This window comes from Nelumbo lutea, chromosome 1 (genome assembly GCF_056320005.1).
Source record: "Nelumbo lutea isolate HS-2025 chromosome 1, American lotus-T2T, whole genome shotgun sequence".
Taxonomy (NCBI): domain Eukaryota; kingdom Viridiplantae; phylum Streptophyta; class Magnoliopsida; order Proteales; family Nelumbonaceae; genus Nelumbo; species Nelumbo lutea.
Window position 1 is genome coordinate 80801007 of NC_142684.1, and position 14188 is coordinate 80815194.

At 28.5% G+C, this 14188-nt stretch overlaps 1 protein-coding gene across 15 annotated transcripts; it reads left to right on the forward strand.

Annotated features, from left to right (window-relative positions):
- Window positions 1–6990, forward strand: LOC148875669 (equilibrative nucleotide transporter 3-like). Of its 15 annotated transcripts, none has more exons than XM_088965009.1 (11): window positions 36–415; window positions 577–651; window positions 1217–1326; window positions 1440–1544; window positions 2976–3131; window positions 3285–3428; window positions 3544–3649; window positions 4955–5127; window positions 5209–5387; window positions 6199–6457; window positions 6620–6990. In XM_088965009.1, exons 3-11 carry the CDS (start codon window positions 1285–1287, stop codon window positions 6725–6727), a joined length of 1272 nt encoding a protein of 423 aa, XP_088821135.1. In that variant the 5' UTR covers window positions 36–415; window positions 577–651; window positions 1217–1284; the 3' UTR covers window positions 6728–6990. The 15 variants fall into 15 exon arrangements, with proteins under 15 accessions (XP_088821134.1, XP_088821143.1, XP_088821142.1 ...); XM_088965018.1 differs by having other exon boundaries at window positions 5227–5387; XM_088965020.1 differs by having other exon boundaries at window positions 40–415; window positions 577–613; window positions 5227–5387.
- Window positions 6991–14188: the final 7198 nt, after the last annotated feature.

Here is a 14188-nt window from a genome sequence, read left to right on the forward strand (position 1 = left end):
GACTTAAATGACCCAAGAGAAATGAGAAAAACAGATGGTAAGCTGGAGAGCTCTCACCGACTACGGAGCAATTACTTTCATACCTTGGAATGTTTTCGTTCTTTCTTTAAAAAGAACTCGATCAAGATTGTCTCTACAACAGTACAACGAAACTCCCCATGAGAATCGTTTATTGATTCCGCCCAAGGAAACTGCCAGTCTGGCTACTGGTGGAGTCCAGCTCCAGCACGGAATTTATTGAGAGATAATCTCTCTGCCCATCTTATCCATGTGTTAGACTTTCTCAACTTCTTCGAAACCGTTTCCTCGTTATCGGTCCATTTACAAGGAGATTCCGGAATTCCACAAGAACCAGGAATCTCCACTCCCTTTGTCTTCTCTTCTCGACAGTATACAGATTACAGCCCTTCGAAAAGTAAGTTGATCCATTATCTTTTCCTCTCTCTCTATACGTTTGATCTTTATTTCTTTTTCACTTTTTTTTTGTCGTGATTTTCCATATTATTTTTAACTTGCGAGTCAACTTTTATTCTTCTTTTTTGACTTTTTGCTTCTTTTTAACAATAATTCATTCAGCGCAAGGTCTTGTTTTGTGGGTTCTTTGTAGAGGAAGGTTTGCCTCAATACTCCCATCTCTCTTTCTATCTGCGGGTATTTCCTCTATGCAAACTGAATAGTTCTGTAATGTATTCACATGCTATTTTAACATTGCTTGATGAGCAGCGGTTCTTTTCATTCTATACACTCTTTTTCTTGGTATTCTATACTCTTCTTGTTAGGACCCGATAGCATATAGAGGTTTGAAATTTTTTTGGTAATTACAGAGCAATTGCCAATTTTTTTTTATTAAGTTAGAATGCATTTCAACTTTTGTTTACTTTATCGGTTTATTTGTTCTTGGAGATGAGGAGGTCTAGGTTGATATTGGCATACCATTTTTCTTGTTGAGTTTTAAATGCTGTTTTATCTTATTGAATTGATTAATTTAAGTTTCGTTCTATAATAATGCAACACATAGGAAATGGTTTACACTTTACAGAATAATAAGTTTCATCTCAGTTTCTCTTTTTTTTTTCTTTTTTTTTTAATTTGGCTATGTTGTGGTGCGACTGGTTGTGTTCTATGTGATCTAGATTAGGCTTCAATTTTAGATTTGCTGGATAAATGTAGGAAGAAAACGTCCAGAAGCAATATTCTGATCCTTTATTTTTTCTAGAGTGAGGTGATTTATTTCTGATGCGAAATAATTAATTTTTAAGCAAGGCTGTTTCGAGAGGAGCAGACATGCCAACGCCTTATGGAATTCAGGCTCCAGACAAACCTGAGGTTTGTGGTTTAAAGTTCTCTGCTTTCCAGGGGAGAACATGAAGATTTATTTCTGGAGAGAACTTATTGATTATTTGAGACAAATTCTTATATAATTATGCTATGATAATCAGGGGAAGATTACTGCAATCATAGTATGTTGGCTTCTTGGAAATGGGTGCCTTTTCTCATGGAACAGTATGTTGACAATAGAAGATTACTATGTGTACTTGTTTCCGGTAAATATTCAACCTCATATTTCATATCATCTTTGTGGTGTATACTTTGGTATTATATCTCTAATCTTTTTGTATATAGCTTTGTCGTAACATTTTCCATGTCCACAAACTTAGATTGTATATCTACTTGTTTCTGAACATGTCATGTTATTTGTGTTCAAAAAAGACTCTAAAAATGGTTCTGAATCTTCATTGGAAACTGGTTGTAGCTGAAAATGGATTTTGGTTGGGGTGGGAAATGGCTAACCGGAGAGTCTAGTCAAACCTGAAATGGAAAACAAGTTGCATTAACCTTTCCTCTTTGAAAATATAGCTTGAGACAGATGGAAACTCTCCAAACCCAATTCAAACCGGACTTATCCTGTTGTTTATACCCAATCCGAATTGTAGAGCGGGTTGGGGCCAATGAAGAAAGAAAGAAGGGTAGGCAGTTTGACATGTTGGGCCAAGTAGTTTACCCAGCCCTGAAACCATGAATTTTCCACAATGGTTTTTGGGATGGCCAATTTGGTTGGCTTCTTTATGATATTATCTCAATTGCTTTATATCATCATCTTTCCGTTCTGTTTAATGCCATGTAGATTGTTAATTATGAGTGCTGTATGAGATGAAGTGGATTGCAAACTCTTCCAATACCTCCGAGTTCATCCAATACCCAAGAAAGCCACATGAAAACTGATATGCGATAAATTCTGACATCCAAGGTTATCTTTGGCAATATTTTCTTGATGATTGGCCTTTTGCTACTTGCACTGTTCTCAAAATGACGATGGTGCAGCCCAAGTGCTTATATTTTACTGATATTGATCTAAACTAAAAAAGTGGTCATTGTTTAGTTTGATGGTAAAATCTTAGGATGACAAGCATGAAAATGTGGGTTCTTGTCTGAGAGCAACCACTTTGTATAAAAAAATCGCCTAATGTTAGGACCATATCTGGTTCACCCCTCCCAAGACCCAGATAGGTGGGCCAATATTGGGTAAAATCCTTTAGGGACTTGCATATTATTTGTATGAGATTAGAGAAACAATTACACATCTTTCAGATCAGAGCAGTTTGATGCCAAAGAGCTTCATTTAAATTGCTGATGTGGCTTACAAGTCAGGGGTGCAAAAGGCTTGCTTGTACAGAGAGTGACACTCACCTTCTTAATTTTTGTATGTGAGGAAAGCTTTTTTTGTTTTTATTCCCTCATGTACAGATCCTGCCTCAAGCTTATACAGTATATTCTATTTAAAATCAGTGGGATGTGCCATGGATTCATCATTCAGTTAATGCTTAGTTTCAGAGAACAACAAAGGAAAGGAAGCTCTGGATGATATATAGTTTAAAAGACATACATAACTACCATCTCTAAAATATTTCTTTCAGATGTTATTCCAAGTTGTCTTATCTGATGAGGACGCTACATTCTGTTTGATTCATTTGCAGAACTATCATCCTACAAGGGTGCTTACCCTTGTTTATCAACCTTTTGCACTTGGAACCCTTGCAATATTAGCATATAAAGAGGCGAGGATTAATACAAGAAGACGGAACTTAACTGGATATATTCTTTTCTTCATTAGTTCGCTATTGGTATTAATTGTAAGTACTATCAGTTTTCTTTGTTTTGCATTGGTCAAACATCTTCTTGAATTATAGCTTCTAACTGTGCTACTTTACAAATCAGTGGTTTTGATATTTTCCATAACTGGTTACTGTCAACACTGACTTGTCCTTCTGTCCTTTCATTGATAGTTGGATTTAGCTACATCTGGCAAAGGAGGGATTGGCACTTACATTGGTATATGTGTGATAAGTGGTGCCTTTGGAATTGCAGATGCCCATGTTCAGGGCGGAATGGTTGGGGACCTCTCTTTCATGTGCTCTGAATTCATTCAGGCAGGTGGTTGTGGTTAGCATTTTTGCATGCATGCTAATGTTTTTTATATTTATTCCAAATTTGCAAATCATATTTCTAGGTTCATGTGTTCTCTTGTTCTTGTGGATCTTTCAGTCTTTCTTAGCTGGTATGGCTGCATCAGGGGCTTTAACCTCCGGTTTGAGGCTAATTACGAAAGCAATCTTCGAGAATTCTAAGGATGGCTTCCGGAAGGGTGCTAGTATGTAACATGTGATTTATAGATATTCTTGTTTCTGTTAAAAAAAAGTTGCTAATTTTGTTTAGAAATCCTGTGCTTCCCACTGATAAATAGTGTTGTACTAGGTCATATTATATTAAATTACACTAATGGTATGGTGAGATGTAAATGATAAGCCTGTGCATTTGAAGTAGTTAACAGGATTACAGTATAAATGTATCCCCCTGCCAAAAAAATAAAATAAAACAATAAAAACTGCAAGGTTAAGTTTTCTTAGTGCCTAGTCCAAAAATACCTTTCTTTTTCTATATAGTTCAGCTTCTTTCCATGCATAGTTCTTTGTATAGACCATACAAATCCAATATATGCCACTTGAGCAACTATGTTTCTCAGATCCTGTCTAGAGTCTCCAGATTATAATGGAGAAAAAAGAATTGCATTAAGGCTACTTATAATTATGTTGATTAATATTGATTAATTAATACTAGTTGATATGCAGTGAGCTCACAAGAAAGAATTAGTAACTAAGGTCCAATGTTGAAATCACTTCAGAGGTTATCCTTGACATTGTCGATGCCAATAGACAATTTGGAATATACCTCAGCCTTTTAGAACAGGTATCAGTCAAATTGCAACATCGCATCAAGGATTGTATTAAGCAACAGTTTTCTTTGCCAGACCATGAGAGTAGGAACTTTGGGACCATGGTATGGATAAGAACATGACTGTAATGTATAACTGATGGAAATCCTATTTAACTTGCGAACTGAAAGAAGAAATGGACCCAATTTTGGTTTTGGTTATTAGACCCTTTTTATTCTCTTGAGGGAATAAAGAACTCTTTCTTTCTGTCAAGTAGGAAGCAGTAGTCATCCCTAAATTAAAACTGGAAGCTCGCCGAGGTTTAAAGCATCGATGCACCTGATATTCATGAACAGGCATATTAGGTATTTTGATACTAGAGAACTTCATTTCTTTTATTTTTTTTCTCAAAATTGGCCAGGGAGATCGGTCTTAGGCCTCCCTACTCCCTGAAAATACCCAAAATCCCAAACCCTTTATATTTTGAGTATCAGTGGCTACTGGCTTGCCAATATGATACGGGGTGTATCGTAATACTTTAATTGCAAGTGGCAAACAATATCTATTCTTGTAAACTCTACAATGTAAAGTTATTTTGTAATGAATTGACCATAACACTACAATTATTTCTTTCATTTCCCATGTTTACAGTGGAAAGTTTACTCTTGAACTTTCTGAAGCTTTATTTATAGTAAAGCTTATTCTTTGGCATAAGCTTATTCTTGTAAACATACTCCACTGCAGTTTTATTCTTTGGCACATCAGCATTTTTCGAGCTGCTATGCGTTCTTCTTTATGCATTCATCTTCCCCAAAATTCCCATTGTGAAGTATTATCGTTCAAAGGCAGCCTCAGAAGGATCCAAAACCGTTTCAGCTGACCTTGCTGCTGGGGGTATTCAAACAAAACCAAGCCAGGTATATCTTGTTCTCTATGTACTGATATATAACATTAACAACTAGAATAAAAAAGAACTATGGTTTATAGTTTCTGCTAAGATTTTGAAACTCCTGCAGGATGAAGAAGATCCCAAACGACTTGATCGTCTGAGCAATAAGCAGTTATTTCTTCAAAACATAGACTATGCAGTTGATATGTTTCTAATATATGTTCTGACATTGTCAATCTTCCCTGGGTTCCTATCTGAGGATACTGGATCACATAGTCTGGGTTCATGGTAAGTTCCCACCTACCATAAAGACAAGAAAACCAGCCATTTTGCTTGACATTTTCTCTGTCATAACTTTGTTTTACAGAACAGCCCACTGATTTCCCATTTCTTCCAGTCGTTCATAGACAAATTACTGCATGCTTGTAATCTTGGATCTGCCAGTGTTGGGTTTGTCTTACTCTGTAGGTCCCAAGCTTTGAATAATGGAGGGTTACGTTAGGCTGGCAGCAGGCATTAATAGTTTTTGCCAAGCTCTTATGAATATGGATTATGAATTTGTCATCTTGTGCTTATGCTTGGCCTGAATAAGTAAGGGTTACGTTAGGTTGGCAGCAGGCATTAATAGTTTTTGCCATACTTTTATAAATATGGATTATGAATTTGTCATCTTTTGCTCATGCTAGGGCATTGGAACTCAAAAGAATAGAATGATGGAACAGGGTTTATTTATCCAACCCAATATGGTTGGGACAAGGCTTAGTTGAATTGAATTGTAATTTTGGGTCAAATCCCAAGACCCTGGATTGAGGGTGGAAAATGGTATATATCATGAATTACAGTTTTTTAACCCTGTTTCTAGACTTTATTATATTTTAAAATAAAAAAAAAAAACGTATGTAAACCATTACATTGCGCCACTTTCTTGATTCAGTAGTGAATAAATAACTAATAAGTAACCTGATTATTTCAAGCATTGAAAAATATTCATAACCATAAACATTTGCTTGCATTTCAGAAGGAAAATACCTAATCAACAAAGTCTGTTTTTCCCTTATCCATGTAAGTCATTTCTGTTTATCTGATGCTCTTCTTTCAGGTATGCACTTGTTCTGATTGCGATGTATAATGTATGGGATCTGATTGGAAGATACATACCCCTCATAAAAAGCCTGACTTTGAAGTCACGGAAGGGCCTAATGGTTGTCGTCCTTTCTCGTTTCGTACTCATCCCAGCTTTCTATTTCACAGCTAAATATGGAGACCAAGGCTGGATGATTTTGCTTACATCATTCTTGGGATTAACCAATGGTTACCTCACCGTTTGTGTTCTCACTGCTGCACCAAAAGGTTACAAGGTCAGTTAACTTACCACATTACTTATCTAGAAAAGGTTGGTTAAAATTTGCATGTTCCTTTACTATAAAGGGTTGAAGCTGTGAGCTGGGGTATGCTGTTCTTTTCTTTTTGTTTTGTTCTTTTTATTTTTCCCAAGATAATGGTGTGCTTTGGTTTTGTAGGGACCGGAGCAAAATGCCTTGGGGAATTTGCTTGTATTGTGTTTACTGGGAGGTTTGTTTGCAGGGGTAACACTTGATTGGTTGTGGCTAATAGGCAAAGGTTGGTGACATTTGCACATCCATTACTCAAAGCGCTGCTTAATGGAAAAATTTTCATGCCCATGATTGGCAAGGAAGTATATTCTTAGTTTCTTTTAATAAATATATTGATGAATGGTAGTTATAGAATGAGAATCATCACTTAGGCTAATGTCCTACTTTTTTTTCCTGTTATACCATTGTTTGTGAACCAAAGGGCCAGTTGTATATAGTACCTTAAAGGTAATTTTAAGAAGCTATCAGAATAGTGCGTAATTTGTGACCTTGCAGAACAGTAAGTGCCTTTTTTGCTTTTTTGCTTTTTTTTTTAATCGCCAATTAATAATTTAGCCAGTCATCCACTGTTATCGTTTCTTAACTAGCGCAGGGTCGGGCTACTTGTAAATCCTAAATTCCTAATGCTGTATAATTTCTTTCCATCCTTGTCAATAAAAAAATGGATTTACAAAGCATCTATCAAACGAGAAAGAATCCTTTGATTTGATTTCGTGAATAGGGTCGTCAATTGGTAGGATCTCTGCTGGTTGTAGTGGAGACTTGGGATCGAATTATGGGTTTGGGCCCTTGGGGAATGGTCTATTCCCGTTGTAACCCATAGAAAAGAAAAAATAGCCCAACCTAAAAAATAAAAAAAAAAAGCCTAGAAAATTTGATTGTCATACAATAGTTTTTCTTAAATTACTAACTGATGACGACCCTGTCTGTACTAAGTGCTTGGCAAGATTTCTTATGTAATTTAGGTGATTAAATAAAGTTTTATATTCAATTAATTACCCACTTTATGGTGAATTTCTTGTTTTTATTAAGAAATTAAATTGGTAATTGATCATTATTACATTGGCCCCATCATTTGAAGTGAATACTGAGTTGGGTAAGGTCTAAGGTGTTTGGGATCTGAATCTTGGGCTGTTTGGGAGCTCCTTGATCATGACACAATACCATCGATGTGTAAAACTGTAAAATGCAACTGATACAAAAAGGAAAAAGCAAGGAACTAAGTTGGGTAAGGTCTAAGGTGTTAGAGTTGATCACCATTTATAGGATAATGGTGTTGGATGTTTATGTTAGTAGTGAAAATTATTACTTACTTTTTACGTTTTCTAATTGATGATGAAGAATATCTTTTATTAGGAAAGATGAGGAAACGATAACTGGGATGGCAATGGGGCGGGTTAAGTGAGGGTTTTATAAATTTTAGAATCTAGACTCTATTGGCCACTTTAAATCTTCTAACCCATAATCACTTGTAAATCTGTTGTGGATTGGATTTTGAGAATTCAAATCCTTCTCGCACATGAAAAATGTAAAACCCTCTCCTACTTTACTCTTTTACCTTCAAGAGTAGGGTGAGTTGGGTTTAGAATCCACTTATAATTTCCTATTATTTATTGTTATATATCTATACTACTATAAAAAGCATAAATAAGGCTTGAGATTTCTGGAATTTAACTTGACTAAAATATCCTTCATTTTGAATTTAGACATTCTTTATTTTGGGGTAAAAGATATAATTTAAGTACCACTATTCAGTTCATTCAATTCCCTCTCATTAAATCCCATATTTAAGGTATTAACTCCTATTGATTTCTAAAATTTTTCTTGGCTAAAATGCCCTTCATTTTGAATTTGGACAATTTTCATTTTGGGGGCAAAAAATGTAATTTCAATAGTACAATTCATTTTATTCAATTCCCTCACATTAAATTCCATAGGTATTAACTCCCACTCACTATTGTCTACAAAAAAAAAAAAAAAACTATTCTCTATCATTGAATACCATACTTAATGTTTTTGTTTTTTGTGTTTTATTTTTAAATTCTATTAATTAAGTCTATAAATAATGCTTTCCATAATATAAAAACCTATATTTTTAACAACAACATCGAAATGAAACCCTTTTTTTCATCCAGCCGGTGGGTAAGTAGTTCAACCATTTGGGCCAAATGAATCAATCCAAAATGTCATAATTAAATAATAAAAATTAAAAATAGATAAATATATAAAAAACATAAAAAAAATAAAGAAAATCTGTAGAAAATTTTGGACACATCACTATTATTGTATACTAGCGGGGACCCGTGCGATGCATGAGATTGGTTAAGGAAAGCTAAACAATAAAACACATAAGAGAATACAATTATTTTATATTTCTAACTTTTAAAATAATTATTAATTATTTATATTTTATATTATTTTTAATAGATTTTTACAATATAAAAATAACAATAATTTATTTCATCCAAGCTTGTTCATTGAACTGTTGAAACCAATTAACCCAACCAACTCGACCCAAATTGCTCAGTTTATAATATTTTTGATTGAAATGGGATCAATTTTGTTGTAACCATTTGTAAATTGACCAAAATCGAATGACCCAATCACAGATATATATTAATATTTTTATATTTTAAATATAATTTTTAATACATGAAAGCGGGGAAATTCTCATATTTCTTAGTCTAAAATATTTTATATTATAAATTTATTTTTTAATAATTTTAATGTAATTTTTAAAATATAAAATTATGTTTTCAATGCAATATTTTTAACCAATTGAGTAAACCGAAAATCAACCCAAACCAATACAACCCGATTTAGTTGGTTTTCACTAATGGTCAATAGATTTCGGGTAACCAACTCCCCAACCTGACCATGTCGATTTAGTTGGCCAAATAGCTTACAACCGAACTAAAATAGGCCATGATCAACACTCCTAATTTCATCTAAATTAATATTTTAGTTTTTAATAAAAAAAGTAGTTTAATCTCCAATAATTATTAAAAATTTATAACGAAAATGCACAATAATTGAAAATATATTGATAAATAAAATAAAATAAATAACTATTAAATATAAAATAATTACAAAAATTACAAACATACTAAAAATACTAAAAAATATATTAAGTTAGTCAATAAATATTGTAATCTCAAAAATAAAATAAATACAATAAGTATACTAAATAAAATTTAAAAAGTTAAACAATAGTAGTTTAATATCCAATAAATATTAAAAAATTTCTGTTAAATAACAAAATAAACAGAGATTTATACATAATTATTGAAAATATATTTATAAAAAACTATAAATAATTGCTGAAAATACAATAAATATTAATTTTAGTATACTAAATATAAAACAAATATATATTATTAAGATTTTAAAATCATTATTAATGAATATTATTTTTTTGAAAGCTATTTTTTTAGACTTATCAATTGATATAAGTGAAATTGGTTATTTAAAATATTATTTAGTTATTTAAATAATATCCTTATTTAAATTTATAATTTTAATTATTAATTGAATTTTAATAATTAAAAAAATTATAATATATTCCATTATAACATAATTTCATTATTAACTTTGTACGAATTTTCAATTATTATTAATTTTAATATTATGTTATGATTTTTTTTAATTTATTGCATAATTTCGTTATTTTAACTATTTAAAATGTAGTTATGTTAAGTATTTCGTTATTTAATATATTTAGTTATTTAAATATTTAAATAGTGTATAAAATATTTAAAAATACTCATTATTTAAATTTAAGATATTTAGTTATTGAAATATTTAAATAATATTTTATTTTTTTATGTTAAACTTATATTAATTAAATAACATCAAATTTGCATAATCTGAAAAATCATAATTTATATTGTTAGTACATAATTTCGTGATGAATTTTGTAAAAATATAAAACTATTAACAATATCAATATTATTAAATCTATTATAAGTATTTTTTTGTGTTTTTAAGAAATATTTTAAAGTTTATACTATTATTAAATAATTTCATTATTAATTTTATATAAATATTAAATTATTATTAATTTGAGTTTTATGTTATGATTTTTTGTTTTAAGATATTTTATTTTATTGCATAATTTTGTTATTTTAACTATTTAAAATATAATTACGTTCAATATTTCGTTATTTAAAATACTTAGTTATTTAAATATTTAAAAATACTCATTATTTGAATTTAAGATATTTAGTTATTGAAATATTGAAATAATATTTTATTTTTTTAATGTTAAACTTCTATTATTTGAATAACCTAGAAAATCACAATTTATATTGTTAGTGCATATTTTCATGATGAAATTTGTAAAAATATAAAACTGTTAATAATAAGAATATTATTAAATCTATTATAATTATTTTTTGTGTTTTTAATAATTATTTTAAAGTTTATACTATTATTACATAATTTCATTATTAATTTTGTAAAAATATTAAATTATTATTAATTTGAATTATATTATGATTCTTTTATCTTAAGATTTTTTATTTTATTGCATAATTTCATTATTTTAACTATTTAAAATATAGTTAATTAAATGTTTAAATAATATTTAAAATATTTAAAAATACTCATTATTTGAATTTAAGATATTTAGTTATTGAAATATTAAAATAATTAAATATTTTCTACATAATTATTTAGCTATTTTTAGTATTTTATTATTTAAGATATTTAGTTTAGGAGATATATTAGATTAGAGATAATTTGGAGAGAAATTCTCTAGTAAATTAAAGATATGTTAGGAGATAAATAGGAATTGGAGATGATTTAAGAGAAAGTGGGGGAGGTAGTTTAGGATAAATTTTAGGAGGAGATTATTGGAGAAGGAGAGCATCCCATTGGTTCTTTAAAAAAATGACATGGAATAAAAAAATAAAAAATTCAAAAAAAAGAGAAAATTTCTTTACCACTTTGTTTTAATATATACTAGGGGGGACCCGTGCAATGCATGGGATTTATTAAGGGAAAGCTAAATAATAGAAGGGGTCTTTTACTAAAATACTCCTTATAGTTTCATGGATTTACTAAAATCTACCCTATAGTTAAAATTTTACTAAAATACCACTTATAATTTGCAATGGATTTAATCAATATTCCATTAGGTGACGGTGGAAAATGATAGTGTTGACCCTAATGTTTATTTAAATAAATTTAATCAAAATAAAATAAAAATAAAAATACCATTTTTTCCCTTTATAAGACACGTGCAACCACTCTATTAACTATATTTGGTTAATTTTGTTTTCTATCCAAAAAAGTGTTAAGGGTATTTTTGGAATAAAAAATCATGGGCCTAATGGTAAAACAAACACTCCTTAATGAAAGGTTGATTAAATAAATAAGTTGTAAAATATATGAGATGTTTTAATAAAATGAAAACTATAAGGTAGGTTTAAGTAAATATGTACAACTATAAGATGTGTTCTAGTAAATGAGCTTAATAGAATCACATGAGAGTATACAATTGTTTTATATTTTCAACTTTTTAAATAATTAATAATTATTCATATTTTATATACTACTTCTAATAATTTTTTATAATACAAAAATAACAATAATTAATTTCAATTAGGTTTATTCATCAAACTAATGAAACCAACCAACCTAACCAATCAACTCGACCAGAGTTGGTTGGTTTTCTAATATTTTAGGTCAGCTTTGGTTCAAAAATTTCCCAATTCGACCAACTTGGATCAATTTCACTTTGGCCATTTGTAAACCAACCAAAATCGAACGACCTAACTATGGATATATATTAATATTTTATATTTTAAATATAATTTTTAATATGGAAAGCAAGAAATTTCCCATATTTCTTAGTCTAAAATGTTTTATATCATAAATCTAATTTTTTAATTTAATTTTTAATAATTACACTATAATTTTTAAAATTTAATTTAATTTTTAAGTTTAAATCTTTTGAACTGACTAACCAAACAAAAAAATCAACCCAAACAGATAAAACTTGAGTGGGTTGGTTTTCATAAAAGGTCAATCGGTTTTACCTGACCAATCCCCAACTTGATCAAGTCAATTTAGTTGGCCAAATAGCCTACGACCGAATCGAATCAACTCATTAACACTCATAATTTCAACTGAATTAATAGTCTCATCTTTGATAAATAAAAATAGTTTAATCTCCAATAATTATTGAAAAATTATAGATAAAATACACAATTATTGAAAATATATTGATAATGAAAGATATATTAACTTAGCCAATAAATACTATAATCTCAAATAATAGTTTAATCTCTAATAAATATTAATCAATAAGTTATTACAAAAATAAAATAAATACAATAAGTACAATAAATTAAATTTAAAAATTTCACTAATAGTAGTTTAATCTTCAATAATTATTGAAACTTTTATATTAAATAACAAAACAAAATAAATTTATACATAATCATTGAAAATACATTTATCACAAAAATAATAAATAATTACTGAAATACAATAAATATTAATTTTAGTATATATAATTATATAATAAATATATATTAAGAGTTTAAAATTATTATTAATAAATATTCATTTTTTTGAAAGTTATTTTCTCGAATTATTACTTGATATGAGTGAAATTAGCTATTTACAATATTACGTAAAAATATTAAATTATTATTAATTTCATTATTATGTTATAATTATTTTTCTCCTTTTCAGAAATTTTTTAAATTTATTACATAATTTCTTTATTTTAAATATTTAAAATCTATTTATGTTAAATATTTTTTTATTTAAAATACCCAGTTATTTAAATACTTAAATAATATGTAAAATATTAGTTATTTATGGAATAATTATCCATAAAATCATAATTTATACTATTATTATATAATTTCATTATTAACTTTTCAATATATTAAATTATTATTAATTTCAATATTATGTTATAATTATTTTTTCTTTAAAGACTTTTTTAAATTTATTACATAATTTCATTATTTTAACTATTTAAAATCTAGTTATGATAAATATCTAGTTTATTTAAATTTAAATAATCTATAAAATATTTAATTTTTTATTTGAATTTTATTTATTTAAAGCTATTACATATTATTAAATGTTTGGAAAACATTTAAATCGACGATTCAGAAAAACATAATTTAAATTGTTATTACATAATTTCGTGATATATTTTGTAAAAATATAAAATTATTTATTATATAATTTCGTTATTTTAACTACTTAAAATATAGTTATGATAAATATTTAGTTATTTAAATATTTAAATAATCTATAAAATATTTAATCTTTTTTTGTTATTTGAATTCTATTTATTTAAAGCTATTACATATCATTAAATATTTGAAAATCATTTAAATTGATAATCTAGAAAAATATAATTTAAATTGTTAGTACATAATTTATTGATATATTTTATAAAAATATAAAATTACTTTTTTTTGTTCTTAATAAATATTTTAAAGTTATTATATAATTTTGTTAGAATATTTAAATAATTCTTAAATTTGTTAATGCAAACTTTCTTTAGATAGATATAGATAAAAAGTAGGGGAGAGGATAAATATATAGGAATTAGAGATAATTTAGGAGAGAAACTCTATACTAAATTAGAGATAATTGTGGAGATAAATAGGAATTAGAGATAATTCTGGAAAGAGTGGGGGAGGTAGCTTAGGATAAATTTTAGGA